The sequence below is a fragment of the Hylobates moloch genome, unplaced genomic scaffold (assembly GCF_009828535.3).
Source record: "Hylobates moloch isolate HMO894 unplaced genomic scaffold, HMol_V3 SCAFFOLD_6, whole genome shotgun sequence".
Taxonomy (NCBI): domain Eukaryota; kingdom Metazoa; phylum Chordata; class Mammalia; order Primates; family Hylobatidae; genus Hylobates; species Hylobates moloch.
In genome coordinates this window covers 112955550-112975198 of record NW_026652281.1, presented here as the reverse complement: position 1 = coordinate 112975198, position 19649 = coordinate 112955550, and the positions used below count along the sequence as shown (strand labels likewise).

Here is a 19649-nt window from a genome sequence, read left to right as displayed (position 1 = left end):
AGAATTAGGCAGAAGATAAAATATGTTCTGTGTCCAGGTTTCAATCAAAAAAGGAAAAATGAAACAGGTTAGGAGAGCTGTGGTCTCAAGAAAAATGGGAGAGGATTCACTTCCCCAGACACCTTTTCTCACTTATGAAACTACCTTTGCAAAAATTAGATCAGTGAGAAAATTGTGGCAGTGGGGGCAACCTAATCTAGCCAATCCCCCTTTTGACTTTATCCTTCAAGCTGCCTTGATTATTTCTTGGCTTAGGCTGAGCTAACTTTGCCAGACATTTAGTTTATACTTTAAATGATAATCGCCCTTCCCTAAAAGTAATGAGAGGTCAACAGGCTAGAGGGAGGAGAGGAGCCTGAATTCTGCTAAGGTATAGACATAAAGGATTGCCAGCCATTATGTAGGAGGTCACAAGATATGCAAACTTCCCCAATTACTCCTGCCGATAACATCACTGCAGGAGTAATCAGTATTGTGAAACCTAAGATTGGCCCTTTGAGGTATCTTTTCAGGCTTTTTGCATGTCTGATACCAGTGGCACCAACTCACCAGCCCTGCTCCTGGACCCACAAACCCTGCTCCTGTGGCCTCACCCAGAAGCAACAACGTGCATAGGAGGACCATTTTCCACACCTCTATGATTGCATGCCAACCAATCAGCAGCAAGCCCCCATTGCCTAGCCATCTCCATCCCTTCCCACAAACTGCCTTTGAAAAAGCCCTAACCTATAAGCCTCCTATGAGATTGATTTGAGGAATAACTCTGTCTCCCACGTGGTGTGGCTGGCCTTGTGTCAAATAAACTCTATATTTACTACAATGCCATGGGAGGTGATATGATTTGGCTGTGTCTCTACCCAAATCTCATCTTGAATTGTAGCTCCCATAATCCCCGTGTGTCATGGGAGGGACCTGGTAGGAGGTAATGGGGGTGGGGTCTTTCCCACGCTGTTCTCATGATAGTGAGTAAGTCTCATGCGATCTGATGGTTTTATAAAGGAGAGTTCTCCGGCACACGCTCTCTTGCTTGCTGCCATGTAAGATGTGACTTTGCTCCTCCTTCACCTTCTGCCATGTTTGTGAGGCCTCCCCAGCCATGTGGAACTGTGAGTCAATTAAACCTCTTTTCTTTATGAATTACCCAGTCTCAGGCATGTCTTTATTAGCAGCAAGAGAAAGGACTAATATAGGTTACATGTATGTTAGCTCCCTGTCCTGATGAGTCTCTGAGTTTTCTATCTCTAGCCTAGAGGGTTCCTGAGGAGCAACTGGAAGAAAACCACATTCCTTCTCATTTTCTGAAGGGATTCCTGGCAGAAAACACTGCCTGGTGACTTTTCGTCAGCCTCCCCTCCCTTCCCCAGTAGTTGATCCTGTCCAGCACCTGCTGTCACCAAAGTCCTTCCCCCAAGCAATTGAGGGCAAGGGAGATCAGAGGGGGCAGCCCGATCCCACAGAATTCACACCCATCCCTTGGAACCCACAAGCTGTGCCCATTACTTGGACAACGTCATTTTGGAGACATGCTCCCAGCTCACTTCTCCCTAAAGTTTGAAGCTATTTGTGTGCATGACAATTCTGTACAAAGGCCCAGGTGGCCCAATGTTATCAACATTGTCATAACCTCAGCTTCTACAAATCCTGGGGCAAAAGCAGAGATGGCATCAGTGCCTCTGAATCAGACCTCCTCCACCTCCCACTAAGGGAGGGACCTCAGGGTATGAAACCTCTCTGTTCCTCAGTCTCCCCATAGTAAATCCCCAGGAATTGGGTCGTTGTGAAGATTAAACATATGCCAATCTCCTAGCATAGTGCTTGGCACACAATTAGGGTTCAGTAAACACTGGCCACTCAGCCACTACTGCCAAGACCATTCTTATTCAGCCCAGATTACAGAAACTTGTGGGGGCACGGCAGAGGTGGGTCCTCCAATCTTGGCTTTTACTCTCCCTCCACTCACTTGGTGAACCATCTTTGGCTTTGGCTTTGCTCTTTGTGCTAAGCCCATGAGCCCAGGTTCTAATGGCTCAAAGCTTTGCAGGGTTGAGAAATATTTGCCTGCAGAAACCTCCCATGCCTCTTACTAAGAGCCTTCTCCAAGCTCCCAAAAGGCTGGTCTCCTGGCACACAGGGAAAAACAGAACAAACACATGTTCATTTTCTGTTGCTGCCTCGGGGGTTTATTTAAGAGAACTGGTTTCCTTCTGGCACCACAGACGAGTAAACAACCTGAGGCCACAGGCCATGGGCAGTTTGCCATACAAGAGGCTCAGGGAATCTCACCTATCCTGAGGCATGTCAGCGCCTCCCCATGGTGGAAGGACAGGGTCCTTGTGTTCTCACTGCTCAGAGGCTTCCCCAAAAGACAAGGCCCTTTAAGGACAAGGTGCAGGTGGTAAAGCGCCCTTTAAGGCCGTTTAAGGATCCCTTTAAGGACTTCCCTGATGGGAGATCTGAAGGGCCCCAGGTAGGCCATATCCCAGGCTCCTACACCTCGGCAAGGCAGACCTGAGTGGCCCTCAGCACTACCTGGGCAGGTGCACAGCCCTGACCTCCAGGCTTTCCTCCCAGCCCTTCTCCCACCCTGCTCCCAAGCCCTCCTTGACTCCAGCCTGAGAGCCCATTGTATTTCCCTACCATCATGGTTTGTAGGGACCCAGTTCCTCTCTGGCTCTCAGCTGGATGCGGCACTGTAACAGAGACAGGATGCAGTCTTTTGTTCACCACTGCATTCTCAGCACATAGCCCTGTGCCTGGCACCCAGTAGGTGCATAACTATCATCTTGGAGATAAGTGAACAGAGATGGCAATCATATCTGCCTCATGCTGTCATGGTGGATATTAAAGAAGGTGATGGGTGGACAGTACCTTACGTGGTGTCTGGCATAGAGTGAGCATGTCACATTGGCAGCTGCTAATGGTGGCTGCTCAGCTCCCTAACACTGGCCAGGAGCTGTGCACCCTGCTTGGAGGCCATGCTTGGGTTCAGCCACTCCCTTGGCTGCCTCCCATTCTTCCTCTAGTCTCCAAATGCTTCTAGCCTGGCTTCAGGATCCCCTATCACTCAGGGCCTGAAATGACACCATTCTAGCATACTGTACAGGGAAAGCTGGGATGGAGGTGGGCAGGACAGAGGATAGAACAAAATGTTGTCAAGAAACCCTTCAAATATCCCAGACCTTCTTAAGGAAAGTATTTATTGGGAAACACCTCCCTTGGTATCCCAGCTGGCTGAGGGCCCCCAACAGATACTTGAAAACAGATACTTGCAAAGCTATCCCCATTTCCTCCCCTTCCAGGGATAAGGTGCCAGGTGGCAAAGGAGGCGGGGCTTCTTCCAGCAGCCAAAAAGCCTCATTGCTGAGCATTTTCCAACACCTGAACCCCAAACAGTTTTAAGACGTATGGAGATTTCCTCTCCCCTAAGGCAAGCTTTTCTGAAGCAGTCAGGATAGAGCAAAGAGCCAGCACAGGGGCCTGGATGCCTGGGTTCTCAGCCTGCTTATGACAGCCTTCATTCCTCTACATCTTTGCTTATGCCTCTGGGATGGGACAGATGAGCAAACATTCCTCAGAGGTGCCACCCTTGAATCAAATTGAATTGTACCAAGACATGACTCGATATGCTGAAGATGAAGGTGAAGATCTGCCGGCCCTGTGTCTCCCTGATGGCCCCATTTGTTTTCCTGCATCTCCCCACGGGCTGCAGTGGCCATGAGCCTTGGAGCACGTGACGCACAGCCTTGGGGCAGCCAGGCCTCAGGCCCTCCATGCGCTCCAGCAAGGAGCAGCAGCACCATGCTTAGAGCATGTGCAGACCCTGTCCTGGGCAGCTCTGGGGCTGGGGCAGGGGATGCTAGGCTGGGATGCTCCTGAGTGAGCTGCTGGGGCTCTGGCTGTGATACATGCTGAAACCCAGCCTCCCTGGGCAGAGGGGTCACACAGGGGCTACTCAGAAGGCTGCCAGGGAGAGAAGTCTTCTCCACAAGGGCCAAGATCAAGCTGGAAACTGTCAGCCCCATCAGATGTCTGAGGTGACAGGAAAGGACTCTGGGTCCGGTTCTTCCATTACACAGGAAAGGACTATGGGTCCAGCCTTTCCATTACACAGAAAAGGAGCATGAGGCTCAGGAAGGGCAGTATCTAACCTGAGGAGACAGGGAACTGAGTGGTAGAGCAGAGAATCAAAGTACCTCAAGGTACTGAAACACATCTCCTACTACTGCAAGCCTATCCTTCCTCTGGAGCCGGCACTCTCTCTGCTCTGCACAGCAAGTGCCTTCCTGTTCTTTCTACCCTCCTTTGGGAAAGCCACTGCCAGGAAAGACGCAGAAAACTCTTTCCCAGCAAGGAGGAATGAGGCATAAGGTTTGTGGTGCAGAAATGGCTACATCACACAAGAAGTGAAGGTCTAACAGGAAAGGCAAGGGCTGAAGGACAGGCAAGGGTGGGTAAGGGCAGGAGACGGGTGGTCAGGAGCAAGGCCTCGCCTGCTGCACTTCCTGGCATGTGGGCAAGGTGAGGTCGGGACTCTGGGCTTTTGGATGAGACATACATGCGTATGAGTCCCAACTCAGCTGGGGCTGGCTTCGTGCGGATGAGACCAGCGTGTTCACACAAGCACCATGCTTGGCTTAGTGCTTTGCTGTTGCCATTGTAAAATATGACATAATTTTTGAACAAGCGGCCTTAGCATTTTGCACTGGGTACTGCAATATTTGCCTGCAGAAACCTCCCATGCCTCACTCTCACTAGTGGCTCTCACTCACAGTGGCTAATCGTGTGTTCTTGAGTAACTATCTACAACTCTGGGAGCCTATTTTCTCATCTGTAAAATGGAGATAGCAGCATCTGCCTCACAGAATTGTTACAAGATGAATTATGAGAACATATGCAAAGGTCCTAGCGAGTACTTGGCACATACCAAATACTTAATCAATGACAGTTACTTCTTCGGATTAAATAGTAATAAAACCATAGCTTGTTTTATTGTACCTCACTTCATTTCATTTCACAGATATTTCATTTTTTACAAATCGAAGGTTCGTGGTCAGCTTGAGTCCAGCAAGGCTATCGGCACCATATCTCTAACAGCATGTGCTCACTTTATATCTCTGTGTCACATTTTCATAATTCTCACAATATTTTCGACCTTGTCATAATCATTATATCTGTTATGATGATATGTGATCTTTGATGTTACTAATGTCATTGTTTTGGGGTACAATAAGCTGTGTCCATATAAAAGAGTCAGCTTAATCATGGTTGTTCTGACTGCTCCACTGACAAGCCAGCCATTCCCTATCTCTCTCCCTCTCCTCAGGCTTCCGTGTTCCCTGAGACACAACAACATTGAAATTAGGCCAGTTTGTAATTCTACAATGACCTCTAAGTGTTCAAGTGAAAGGAAGACTCATAGATGTCTCACTTTAAATCAAAAGCTAGAGATGATTAAACTTAGTGAGGAAGGCATGTTGAAAGCTGAGACAGGTCAAAAGCTAAGCCTCCTTTGCCCAAGAGTTAGCCAGGTTGTGCTAAGAAAAATGCTTGAAGAAAATTAAAAGCACTACTCCAATGAACATACAAATAATAAGATAGTGAAATATCCTTATTGCTGGTATGAAGAAAGTTTGAGTAGTCTGGATAGAACATCAAATCAGCCACAACTTTCCCTTAAGCCAAAGCCTAACCCAAATCAAGGGCATAACTCTCCTCAATTCTCTGAAGGTGGAGAGAGGTGAGGAAGCTGCAGAAGAAAAGTTTGAAGCTGGCAGTGGTTTGTTCATGAGGTTTAAGGAGAGAAGCCATTTCCATAACATAAAAGTGCAAGGTGAAGCAGCAAGTGCTGATGTAGAGGCTACAGCAAGTTATCCAGAAGATATAGCTAAGAGAATTGATGAATGTGACTGTACTCAACAACAGGTTTTCAATGTAGACAAAACAGCCTTCTATTGGAAAAAGATGACTTCAGGACTTTAATAGCTAGAGAGGAGACGCAATGCCTGGCTTCAAAGTTTCAAAGGACAGGCTGACTCTCTTGTTAGGGACTAATGCAGCTGGTGACTTTAACTTGAGCCCAGTGCTCACTTACCATTCTAAAAATCCTAGGGCCTTTAAGAATGATAATCAATCTGCCCTGTGTGTTCTAGAAAAGGAACAACAAGGCCAGGATGACAGCACATCTGCTTACAGCATGGTTTCCTGAGTATTTTAGGTCCACTATTGAGACCTACTGCTCAGAAAAGAATATTCCTTTCAAAATATTACTGCTCATTGACAATGCATATGATCACCCAAGAGTTCTGGTGGAGATGCACAAGGAGATGAATGTTGTTTCCAAGCCTGCTAACACAGCATCCATTCGGCAGCCCGTGAATCAAGGAGTGATTTTGACTTCCAAGTCTTATTACTTAAGAAGTATATTTCTTAAGGCTATAGTTGCCATAGATAGTGATTTTTCCGATGTGTTTGAACCAAGCAAATTGAAAAACCTTCTGGAAAAAATTCACCATTCTAGATGCTCTTAAGAGCATTTGGGGTTCATAGAAGGAGGTCAAAATAGCAATGTTAACAGGAGTTTGGAAGTAGTTGACCCCAACCCTCACAGATAATTTCGAGAGCTTCAAGGCTTCCATAGAGGAAGGAACTGCAGATGTGGTGGAAAAAGCGAGAACTAGAATGAGAAGTAGAGGCTGAAGATGGGGCTGAATGGTGCAATCTCATGATAATATTTAACGGATGAAGAGTTACTTCTTATGGATGAGAAAGATGTTTTTCTTGAGATGAAATCTACTAGTGGTGAAGATTCTGTGAATGTTGTTAAAATGACAGCAAAGGATTTAGAATATCCATAAACTTAGCTGATAAAGCAGCGTCAGGGTTTGGTTGAGAGGACTGACTCCAATTTTGAAAGAAGTTCTACTGTGGGTAAAATGCCATCAAACAATGTCTCATGCTATAGAGAAAACTTTTGTGAAAGGAAGTCAATGGACGTGGCAAACTTCATTGTTGTCTTATTTTAAGAAATTGCCACAGCCCACCCCAACCTTCAGCAGCAACAACCCTGATCAGTCAGCAGCCATCAACATCAAAGCAAGACCCTCCACTGGCAGAAAGATTATAACTCACTGAAGACTCAGATAATTGTCAATAATTTTTAGTACTATTTTTAAATTAAGGTATATATATATTTAAAACATAATGCCATTGCACACTTAGACTACAGTATAGTCTAAACATAACTTTAAATGCACTGGGAAACCAAAAAGTTCATGTGACTTTTATTGTGCTATTTGCTTTATTGCAGTGGTCTGGAACCGAACCCATGTCTCCGAGGTATGCCCGTAATTACGGACTACTAGGTGACAAGGTAGATGCCTTGCTCAATAAAAGGATTTTAACAACCATGTCCCAGATCCCACAAACCAGGAAAGGGCCACAAGTCCCAGACACAAGCCTCCGCTCCCCTGGCCTCTTACCGTCTCGAAACGGTTGTGCCTGCATCTGCAACCGGATCTTGATGAGGTCCACGGGCCCTCCCAGCCCGACGGAGACCACGCCGGCCACCATGCTGGCCAGGAGCAGGTCCGACAGCGTGCGGGGAGGACTGGCCTCGGGCTCCCCGCAGCGGTGCTGGCTGAGGAACCGCTGCGTGTTACTGAAGACCCCAAACACCACGGAGTTGTAGACGGCAATGCTGGCGAGGGGGAAGGACATGCCCTTGAAGAAGCCGAACGCCTGCAGTGAAAACCAGAAGGAAGGGGCGTGAGGACTCGGGGCTGCCGTCGCAGAGCCTGCAGGCTGACGGGGGATACCACCGGACACATCCGCCCATGTGTCCATGAAGAGATGGGAAGAAGGTGCTGATGCGACAGGAGGTAGGGGCTGGGGGACTGCTCAGGGGCAGGCATTCTTGCTCTGAGGACAGCCCGGCTTCTGCAGGCCACTTTGTTTCCTGTGGGTGGTGTCCTGGCCTGGAACTCACACATGCCATGCATGCGCCGGGAGGGGCAGTGATCTTGGGCTAGAAAGAAGTCAGGCTGTGGCCAAGGGGGATCCTGAGGAGACCTTAGGAGCAGCGGGCTGGCCAAGCACCACACGCCCCCACCTCATATACCACAACAAAAACATTCTCCAGGCACTGGCCAGGAGCCAGGCCCTGGAGAGCAACCATAAGGAAGAAACGGCCTCCGCCCTCACTGAGCTCATAGTCTGGGGAAAGTGAGGTGCAGAACAGACAAATTGACAGGCAGTTACCACATAGGCAGTCTACTAAGCCTGTGGTGTAAGACGGGTGTTCCCTAGACCCCTGAGGGGTGCCTGGGCCAGCCTGTAGGTGAGTGCCCACAAGCATGGGTGTCTCCTGACAGAAGTGGCTGAAGGGGCCACATAAGGACACGGGATGCGCACACACAGGCTGCAGGAGGCTGAGGAGGGGGTGCTGCAGGCTGGATTCGGTCCCTTCCACACGGCATTCTTGATGAACACCACAGATGTGCTGAGGAAAACCGGAAAATTCCACAGGCCCTTGGAGGAGTCAGGGCAGTACACGCGTGCCAAATCCAATGTGAGAAAGTACTGGGAAGCTATTGTGCAGATTCCAGGCTGTGTACAAACCCACTAGTCCTCACTGTGCACACTGTACCCTGGCTGCCAGAGGCAGAATGCCTCACACACACCTGCACACGCACACACACGTGCATATATACACACATATGCACACACACATGTGAGCACACCCTGCTTCATGCTCTTCTTCCATCACAAGATCCTTCAGATAACTTGGGATGTGGCTTAGCCATGGGCTGCTATGTCTCAGAGAAACCGCCCGCAGTCCCCACCAAAACCCCAGAGCTGCGACGCAGGCTGGCAGACACTGTCGGGAACACGTGCCAAAAGGAGAATCAACAGCCACTCTCAGGGGACTGTGGACTCCCACAGCATCACCCGGGAACACCAAGGGCTAGGCTTGCAGTGCTTGCCACAACTTTAAAGCAGCCGATCAAGGGAGTTACAACACCACCCTGACGCAAGACACGCTTCATCTGTGGGAAAACTCTAGGTGCTTGCGGGAGGCTTCCGAGCCCCAGGGCACTTGTTAAGATGGAGTCCGGTGGAGACAGTGGCTACAATGGGGCCACATTTCCAGTGACTCAGGGAAAAGTCAGAGGGCTGAGACAGGGTTCCACCTGATGGTTTCTTTAAATCAGGTCATTTCATTCAAAATTTTAAAATTTATTCTAAATTCCACAAAGAGGGGCCTCAGGAGGCTTTCCTGAAGCACATGCTAATTCTCAAGAAGGGAGCCTGATGCATCTTCTACAAAGTATCATTCAGTTTTCCCTTTGGAAAAGGAACACCTCAGGTCGCATGGTCTCAAGTGACTTGGGCACAGGTAAACTCTGGTGTCTAGGCTCAGACACACCTGGCTCCCGCCAGGCCAGATAAAGGGAGGTCTATCAGCACACGGTTTGCCAGTCACTCGTTCCTTTGTGAAAAACTGAACGATCACCTTGTTTTTGCAGGAATTTTCCACACTGCGGCTCCAGATTCTTCAGGATTTCTCCATAGAGGTTACACAAAACCGGAGTTTTTCCTCAGTTATGCTGTGGTAGTGGCAGGGGTGAGCTTAGGTAACACGTAATATTTGAGGTGTGGTGTGAGATGAAGTAGGGAAAATCAAGCTGAGTGTGAAGAGCAGAATGAGAGGCCCCCACCTGCATGCTGGTGTGGGGCTGTGGCCCTGGTCCCCAGCCTGTGGGGGCCCAGGCAGGCATCACTCCACCTGCCCAAGAGGCACTTACGCTCTCCCTCCTGTACACCATGCGGATGCAGCTGAGGGTGTTTCCGTAGCCAATGCCAGCCTGCAGGCGAGTCTGTGGAGAGAGGCAAGGGCATGGGTCAGCTCAGAGATCATTCATAGCCCTACTGCTCCAAAGATGCCCAGAGGGAAAGGCCCTGCTCATAGTGACCCTCGCCAGCAACGGGTCTGGGTTTCAGTCCTGGCCAGGCTGGTGCTCTGTCTCCAGCTTGCACTGCCTCCCTCTAATATCCCATTCAGACTCATTCAATGCAGAGAAGCCTGCTTTGCTGAGAGAATGGCAGAGGCCAGCTAGTTGTGCCCAATAATTGTATGATCCCCGCCTCTTGAATACAAAAACCTAAACTGGGACTCTACCCTATCTGCTGTCTGTCGCTCCACTCTCCAAAATATCCTTGGGGGAGACCTGCTCTTCTTGTCCCTAGAACCACCACCCTAGGCCTCACTCCTCATTCTCACCAGAAACATGGCCTGAAGCCCTCCCTGGAACTAAGGCCAGCAGCAAAGCCCAAGTCTCCTGCTTCTCCCTCACTTCCTCCATTTCTCTTTACACAACAGGCATACTGATCATTTTCAAAGGTCAATGAAGCCTCCAGTAGCCTCCCATCAAATGTAGGATAAATTCCACACTCTCCCTGAGCCTGGAAGGCACCTGTCTCTCACCCCATGTGCCATCTCCTCTCCCCGAGCCCTGCATGAGCTGTATGTTCCCAGACCCTGGAGCAGCAATTCTTTCCTGCCTCCAGACAGCTGCCCCTGCTGTTCCCCACTTCTGGAAGCCTCTTCCTCCAGCTCCTGCCCATCTTTTAAGTCTGAGTCGAAATGTCGCAGTGGCCCTATGTGTTTAATTATATAGAGTTTATGTTGGATCACCCAACCAGGGTAGGACCACCTGTGTTACTTTCCTTTCATCCCCAGAGCTGGGCACAACCCTGGTACAGCGGCCCCTTTGCACTGACTGAACAAGGACTGTATGGCTAATGTGTGGTGGCCTCTGATGGAAGCTGGCTTTGGTGAACAGGGGCAGCAGCTGACAGGCATAGAGGGTCTGAGTAAGCCCACCGAAGAATACCCCTGCCCTAGCCTTAGAGGGTTCCAGTTCTTTTAAGATGTGTAGCCTGTAATTCTCCATCAAAACACTTTGTCAGCACGCACAGCATGTCATGCCTGTGCATGAAGGAGCCATGAGACTACCGAAGAGGAGATACTGGCCCATCCCCATGGAACCCAGTGTGCAGTGAGGGGCTGAGACCCAGAAAAGAAGGCTAGTTCTTCCCACAAGCTGCCTGGGATCAGCTCTGTAGACAAGTGGAGGAGGCCCTGGAAGGGTACGTATAGTTAAAATGGTGATCTCAGAGGGGAAGATCACAGGTGATGTTTTCCTGCATGGGACTTTTCTGCATTTTCCAACTTTCCTACAATAAGCAGATGTTACTTTCATTATTTTTAGTTTATGTAGTTTAAAACTAATGTAAAGTACACAACTCATATGGAAATAAATTCTCTCAAAAACAACAACGACAACAACAAATTAATGTCACATGTAAGGCTAAAGCCTCATTGGACCCACCTTCACTCTCACCCTACTCCTCTCCTGAGTTTATGACCATGGCTAGTAACATGGCCAAGAGTTTGAGAAGCATCCATTTGAATAGTTTTATAAACATATGTAGCCATAGGAAAAATATAGGAAATAGTATCACCCTGTTCATAATTATTACTTTCATAATCAGAGAAGTGTGTTTATTGACTCACTCAACCAATATTTGTTCGGGGCCTATTTTATTGGAGGCACTATTCCAATCTCAGGGAATTCAGCAGTAAAGAAACCAGAGTCTCCCCTCATGGAACATACAACCTGGTGGAGTCAGGAAAGATGGTCAATAAAAAATAATTCCCAAGTAAATATATATTTTAGATGAAGACAAGTACTATGGAGGAAAATAAACCGAGGATAAGAAGAGCTGGGTGATAAGAAGGAAAAGGTAATTTTAAATTCGGTGGGGGAGACTCCCTGGAAGATGCAGCAAGATGAGAACTGGGCCTTCAAGGTCTTCTTGTTGAGCAGAACCACAGAGGCCTACCTCGGAGTGGGATGTCCACAACCAGGACAATGACTTGGGCCAGGTGGTGAAGGGGTGCAGGTCTCTCTCTGTGCCCCATGTAAGGCTGTCATGAGGCCCAACACTCTCCCAGGGCTGTCCCTGGAAAGTGAATCCACAGAATGGCTGACTGCCACCCACCCCCTGCAACAAGTAATCACATTCCTGCGAAGAAAGTTGAGTGGTTGAGTCACTCAAGCCAATAATACATGAAGGAACTCAACCTGAGAGCCAAACCTGGATCACAGAATAATTTCAACGCCATGGAGCAAAGGTCTGTCAGGCATGCTGAACACTCAGGTAGGCTGGCACTGAGGCCAGCAGAAAAGCCCAAGTCTCTAGGGCCCCCAGTGATAGCAGGAGAAGGCATTTATTATGCACAAACTGCATACTGACCATCATATAAAACTGACCTCACTAAATCCCACAGATGCTCTAAGGCACGGATACTGGTCCCATCTTACAGATGAACACAACTGACTACTTATATTAGTTTCCTGTTGCTGCTGTAACAAATTACCCCAAACTTCATGGCTTAAAACAGTATGAATGCATTATCTCACAGTTCTAAGACCAGAAATCTGAAATGAGTCTCAGTGGGCTAAGATCAGGGTGCTGGTAAGGCAGCACTCCCTCGGGGAGGCTCTTGAGGAGAATCTGTTTTCTTGTCTCCCCCAGCTTTTGGGGTTTAGCCTCTTTCCCAGAGCCCCAGCATCACAGATCCTCTTCTCTCCCTGCTTCTGTTGTCATATTGTTTTCTTCCTCTTCTGTAGGAAGAAATCTAAATCTCCCTCCACCTCCCTCTCATAAGGACTCTTGTAATTACATTTAAGAACCTCCCTGATAATCCAGGATCATCTTCCCATCTCAAGATCCTTAACATAATCATACCTGCAAAGTTTTCTTTTGCCATATAAGATGACATTCACAGGTTCCACAGATGAGGACACAGGCACGTCTGGGGACCATTATTCAGTCAACCACCCCGCCTCACATGGTTTCCCCAGGAACCTGGCCCCCTCGTTTGGTTCAGGCATTTCACACCACAGGACCTCAGAGGCTGCTATTCCCAGAAACCTCTAGCCTACTCAGACCAAAACAAGTCCAGTCCAAGCTCTTGACCAGGTGTGACTGCCCTGAGGGCTGGGTTCTCTGACCTATACATAGTGTTAGGTATATAGTAGGTACTCAATGAACACCTATGAAGGGCAAGAGAGAAGAGAGCTTGGTTCCCTAGCCCAGCTTCAGTGCTTTTAGTTATTAGGGAAAATATCTCCATATCTGAGGTGTCCAGAGCCCTCATTCTGGCCTACAGAATTGATGGTCTTGCCATTATCTTTCTCGTCTCTCCTGGTTATATAGAATCAAGGCCATTTTAAGACTTGCTTAGATTTTGGACTCTTTCATTTTTGCAAACCTGCTCATATCGTGTCAAGTAAGATAAAATTAAGTATAATTGTATATATTTAATGTACATCCCATATTAATATCATCCACATAGACCTCCATGAAAGCTGAGTTGCATTTGACTATTTAACATGAGGTTATATTTTGTAAATATTTAGCGCAGCATTAATTTTGATTCTGTACTTTTCTTCTTATATACTATACTATTTTCTCAGGTCTCTGACACTTTCTTTGGTCCTTATAGAGAATGGGAGCCCTGGATTCTGTGAATGCAGTGGATACATCTTGAAGATCATGGCCCTTCATGCAATATTTAGCCCAAAACTATGAGCTTCATGTCAGGGGTGCTATGAATCTCATGCTACTCCAGTTCATGGCTTCCCTCCCACTGGAAGCTCTCAGCACCCCAGAGCTGAAAACCCAAGGAGAAGAGGATGAGTGCTCAGTGTCAGAGGTGAGATGGCTGAAGCCTCAGAGCTTAGAGCTGAGCCACTGCCTGGCCTGCCCCTGACCTGGCAGAGCAAGCCATGCCCTGGCTGTCCTGGGCCAACATGCATGCCCCAGACTGGACTGGGTAGTGAGGGGGCAGCCTGGAATGGTGGGGAGTATGCTGAAGCAAAACAAGAACCCCCACTGGAATGTTCATGAGAAGGAGGCAGACACCCCCTCCCAAAGCCTGCCCATTGCAGTCCAGTCCCAGTGGTCTACAAGAGTGGTCCCCAACCTTTTTGGCACCAGGGACCAGTTTTGTGGAAGACAATTTTTCCAAGGACCAGGGTGGGGTGATGGTTTTGGGGTGAAACCATTAGACAATCAGGCATCAGACTCTCATAAAGAGCGGGCAACCTAGATCCCTCGCATGCACAGTTCATAATAGGGTTTGTGCTCTTACGAGAATCTAATGCTGCCACTGATCTGACAGGAGGCAGAGCTCAGGCAGTAATGCGCACTTACCCACTGCTCACCTCCTGCTCTGCGGCCCCGTTCCTAACAGGCCACAGGCTGGTACTGGTATGGTATGGGAGCTGGGGACCCCTGGTCTAGAGGCAGCCAAGCCCTGACTAGAAAACCTAGCCACGCTGTATCAGACATAGGCACCAGCCAGGCCTCCTCAACCTAAGACCACGCAGCCAAGGGCACAGAATAAGCCTTTCACCTGGGTCAGCAGCATAGGCCCTTGTAGCCGGGTTCTTCCACAGGTGAGTCCCGGGACCCTAGACAAGTGACTGTCTGCCTCCCTGCACCCCAGCTTGTCTATTCTTAATAGTAGCATCATTTCACTCATTGCTGTATCCTCAGTACCTCCATGAACAATCTTCATGACAGCCCCACCAGGGAGGTGCTACTTGCCCACTTTACAGACAAGGAAATCAAGGCTCAGGAAGGTTAAGTGCTGTGCCCAGGTCACTGGAGAGTAGGTGATAAGGCCAGGACTGGATTTCCAGTTATTCAGACTTGCCTGGCCCTTTCTTGGTGGACAGCGCCTGTTGAGAAAACATCAGCCAGAAGGAAGGAAAGAAGGTATGCTGGAGTGCAACAGGGGCACTCAGGCCAAACAAAGACTGGATGTCATGTTTCAGGAGGGCTTCCCTCCAGAGCTTCACGGCAGAGTGCAGAGAAGGGAGAAAGCCCAGCCTTTTCAGCAACTGTGGCCAGGGAGCTCCACTCCTGTAAATTGTGCTAAATCCAATGGCTAGCGTCCTTAGGAAGGACGGGGAGATCTGACACACAGAGACTCAGACGGGAGGCCATGTGAAGACAGGCAGGGCCTGGAGTTACGGAGCCACTGCCCAAGGAATGCCGAGCACTGCAGCAGGCACTGGAAGCTGGTAGAGGACCATGTGGCAGGTTCTCCCTCAGAGCCTCCAGAAGGCACCAACACCTTGGTTTTAGACTTCCTACTTCCTGACTTGCGAGGAAATAAATTTCTACTGGTTTAAGCCACCCAGTTTGTGGTTATTTGTTACAGCAGCCCAAGGAAACTAATCCATACCCTCAAATTTTTACCATTAAATCTCTCACACCCAACAGTGACTTGTTATCAACTCACTTATATTAAGTCAGCCTGGGTTTTACAGAAACAACAGCCCTCTTCCTTGCTGAGATGCTGGGCCTCTGGCAGGAAGTTCCATGGTCAATGACTGAGCATGCCACTTGGAGAATGCTTGTTCATCTTTTGAGGTGTCCCACCGACCCCCAAAGAGAAATTTATAAATACCATTTAAATCAGAGAATTGAAAACACATTCTCCAATTTTGGTTAAAATCTTGCTGGACATTGTCACATGATGTGGTAACTGAGCAAAACTTAATATATATCGAATGATGTTGATAAAAATAGCAGCTACCAATTTTGAATCCCTACTGGGTACCAGAAACAATGCTTATAATTATACTGACCCTGTAAGCCAAGGATTTGTATCGCGTTTAACAGAAGGCTATGCAATCAGGAAATGGCAAAAACAGGATTCACACCTAGAGCCTGCGTGGTTCCAAAGCCCATGCCTTCTGGATTGGCCGTGCTGCCTCCCCACTGATCCATTCTTGTGAACTGGTTTGTTGAATGAGCCCCGGAGAAGACACACTGGGAATGACTTAGGTGAGTTTGGGAGGGTGAGAATTGCCAGGAACAACCAGCACTCTCATGGAGACATTAGGGAGTACATCTGAGTCTTCCAAGTCTCCCCAAGGCCCAGCCCTGGAGAGGTATGCAGCAGGCACCTCGAACTTGGCTGAAGTCCGAGATGGCCACTCATTCAGCAGGTACTCACCCAGGTAGGCTGTGCCCAGCTCTGTGCTGAGCTGCACTCTGAACGGGACAGAGTCAGAGGCCACAGGCTAGGGAAGCCAGGCCTGGGCACAGTAACTATCCAGCTCTCATGGAGGGTGGAGAGGGCTCAGTAGGCAGCTACCACAGAGGTGGGAAAGGTTTCTAAGGACCTGGCTTAGCTCTGGACAGCCCTGGGGAGTGCCAGACATGGGCCCTAACTCTGGGCAGCAATGGCTCAGCCGTGATATGCTAGTAAGTCCACTTCAGACATGAACTTGCTGCACAGCCCTCCTTGGTGGGCTCTGGGACCCAGGGCCTGGGTGTGCAGGGCTGGCAGGAGGCATGCAGCAAGGCCTCTAGCACACTCTGCAATCCCATTCTCCCTGGGCCTCTCCCAGCACCTGCACCACACCACTTGCTCAGCTCACTGTGTGCACCACACACACACTGGCCTTCTTCGTTTTCCTGGAGAATGTACATTGCAGCCTGTTCCCACCCTTGGGGCTTTGCACTAGCTTGTCGCTCTGTGAATAGCACTCTGACCCCAGTTCTGCGTGTCTGGATCTTTGTGTCATCTGAGTCTCAACTTAGCTGCCTCCCTGGCAGAGAGGCCATCCCTGACTCTTCAAAATAGAGAAGGCTCTCATCACTGTCTTTGCCATCACCTTGTGTTATTGTCCCCCAGCACCTACCACTGTCCATAACTGCTTTGTGCATCTGTTGTGTTCCCTAATTATTGTCCATCAGTGTCCTAAAAATATCTATCTCCTTGCCTGCCTCCCTCATTCCTGAGTCCTCAAAGCCTAGGTCAGCCTGGAAGTAAAGTTTACTTTGGAGCTTTGAATCCAGCACTACAATGCCCGGCTCTGAGGTCTGGGGCAGGTTCCTGTACTCTGCACCTTACCCCCCCCCTACATAAAATGGGAAGATTATACGATTTCAGGAGGGTAGACTAAGCCTGCTTCACTCATCACTTTGTGTGACCATCTCCCAGCACTGGGTCCTGCCTGCCATCCCCCTGCATTGGGATGTCCCCTGGGGAGCCTAAACGCCCCCCTTTACTACTTAAAGTGTTTCTTCAAATATTTAAAACATGTAGGCTGATCTTCCCATCAAGAGGGTGAGTATGGGCCCTGACCTAGGAGAGGGTTCATTTTCATACAGGGAGCAAGATGGGGGAGAAAGGACATGCAGCAGCCATTTGAAAAGGGTCTGTGAGGCTCCTCTCTGTGCACAATCCAGGCAGAGCTTTAGAAATGGATCTGGAAGCCAGTCAGCAGTGAGGAGGCACAATTTATGGCTCCGTTCCCAGAGCATAGCTCTAAATTCTGCTCACCACTGGGGACGGGTGCAGGGGTGAGGATGGGGTGAAAGACTGCTCCTTTGCAGCATCTCGCACCTCAGTTTGCAACTTGTTGTATGATCCGAGATGAGCCCCTTCCCCTTTCTAGGGAACATCCCAGAACAAGGGACTTGGATAATCCCAATGCCAGGAAGGTCCCAACAGCTCCAGAGTCCTCACACCCATGTGCGTTATCAGGTAATGATAGGTTCCCATCTCCAATCTAGTTCTAAAGTTCTACCTGGACCTCTGAGGGTTCTGAGTCTAAACCAGACCTCCTGGCACCCCACACCCCCTGGACTGGCAACAGAGCATCTGCCCTAGGCAGAAGACTCTCTGGGAGATTAGAAACAGCAGGCATAGTCCCAGAGGCAGGTCAGCTCCATGCCTCTTTTTAAGAGGTAATGGGAAACATGGCTACTGTACCTTGACTGTATCCAGAGGGTGGCCGACGATGACACTGGCTGCACCTGTGGATCAAAAAAGAATGCCTGGTAACTCAGCCGCCCTTGGACTCCTGGCCTGCACCAGCCAGCTCTTGGGACAAAACAGGCACTCATTTAGTCAATGGTCAGTTGCTGGGGTAGGGGGAGTGGGTGGGCTCCAATGTGCTAGGCACTGGCCCATGCACCAAGGAAGGCAGAGAAAATAGAGTAAAACAAGCAATCACTCCATAAAAAGAAGGCAAAGGGACTGGGACAAATGGATATTCACAGGCAAAAGAGTGAAAGAGTGGAGACAGACCCCCTACCTCATACCATATACAAAATTAAAATAGATCAAAGACCTAAATGGGAGAGCAAAACTATAAGATTCTTAAACTAAAACATAGAAAAAAATCTTGACCTGTGATTTGCAATGGACTCTTAGATATGATACCAAGTGTATAACCAACTGAAGGAGTGAAGGACATGCCATACCAAATATAGCAGATGGGTACATTGATTATCTCAAGTTGAAAACATTGAGAAATCATAACTTCTGAAAGGGTGAGCTGACCTGCCTCTTCCTGCATGCAGCAAGCAATAAAGATTCCTGTGGGAAGGGTACCCTCTCCATACTAGGGTAAGAAAATAGCCCTTATTAGATGGGATTCGGAATTGAAGCCTGCAGTGGCCCTGAATTCATACTTAATGAAGTAATCCTTGTCTTCCACCTGTTTTATACCCCCCACCCACACATCTCCTAGTGACTCCTCTAGCAAAATTCCACCACCCTAGCCAGATTTTCTTTGTCCTGTCATTTCTTCTCAAATTGATCACTCTTTGTCTAAAAAGTATGAAAAGATCTTGCGTTGGCCACTTCTCCCAACTTCACTCTCTTTTGAAGATCCCTATGTCATGAAAAACTAACAACATCTGTATTATTTTTCTCTTGTTAATCAGCCTGGTGTCAATTTGGTTTTTATATTCAGCTGAAGAGCCCAGTAGGAGCTAAACAGGGCGTTGGAGGTTATCTCTAACTCCCCTACATGACACAAGAAATAATAACATTCATAAAAATTGAAAACTTTTGCGCACAAAAGTGAAGACATCCTACAGAATGGGAGAAAATGTGTGGGAATCACGTATTTGATAAGGATTTAGTATTCATATATAGAAAGAACTCTTACAACTGACTAAAATAATTTTAATGGGCAAAGGACTTGCACACACATTTCTCCAAAGATGATATACAGATGACCAACAGACACACGAATAGATGCTCAACATCTGTAGTCATTTGGGTAATGCAGATTGAAACCACAATGAGAGTCCTCTTCACACACACTAGGATAGCTATAATTGAATAAAGTGGAAAAGAACTGTTGGCCAGGATGGAGAGAAATTGGAACTCTTGTACATTGCTGGTAGAAATGTAAAATGGTACAGCCATGGTGGAAACAGTTTGGCAATTCCTCAAAAAAGCCAAACATAGAGTTACAATCTGACCCAACAATTCAATTCCTACATATATACCCAATAACAGAAAACAGATACTAAAACAACTACAAGTACACACACATCACAGCAATATTGTTCACAATAGCCAAAAATGCCCATCAACTGGTGTATGAATAGCCAAAAATGCCCATCAACTAGTGTATGGATAAACAAAATGTGGGATATTTATACAGAGGAATACTGTTTGGCAATAAAAATAAACAAACTATTGATGCATGCTACAGCATAGATGCACCTCCAAAACATTATGCTAAATTAAAAAGGCC

The 19649-nt window shown here is 48.1% G+C and overlaps 1 protein-coding gene across 1 annotated transcript in view; it reads right to left on the bottom strand.

The window, feature by feature from the left end:
- SLC25A48 (solute carrier family 25 member 48) overlaps positions 1–17885 on the bottom strand; it is a 40821-nt gene extending 22936 nt beyond the window's left edge. Inside the window, exons 1-3 of the mRNA XM_058440297.1 lie at positions 17867–17885; positions 9804–9875; positions 7479–7737 (exon numbers count right to left, since the gene is read on the bottom strand). Of these exons, the coding sequence (XP_058296280.1) occupies positions 7479–7737; positions 9804–9824 (280 nt within the window). The 5' untranslated portion in view covers positions 9825–9875; positions 17867–17885. The remainder of the gene's footprint in view (positions 1–7478; positions 7738–9803; positions 9876–17866) is intronic.
- Between the last annotated feature and the right edge of the window lie 1764 nt (positions 17886–19649).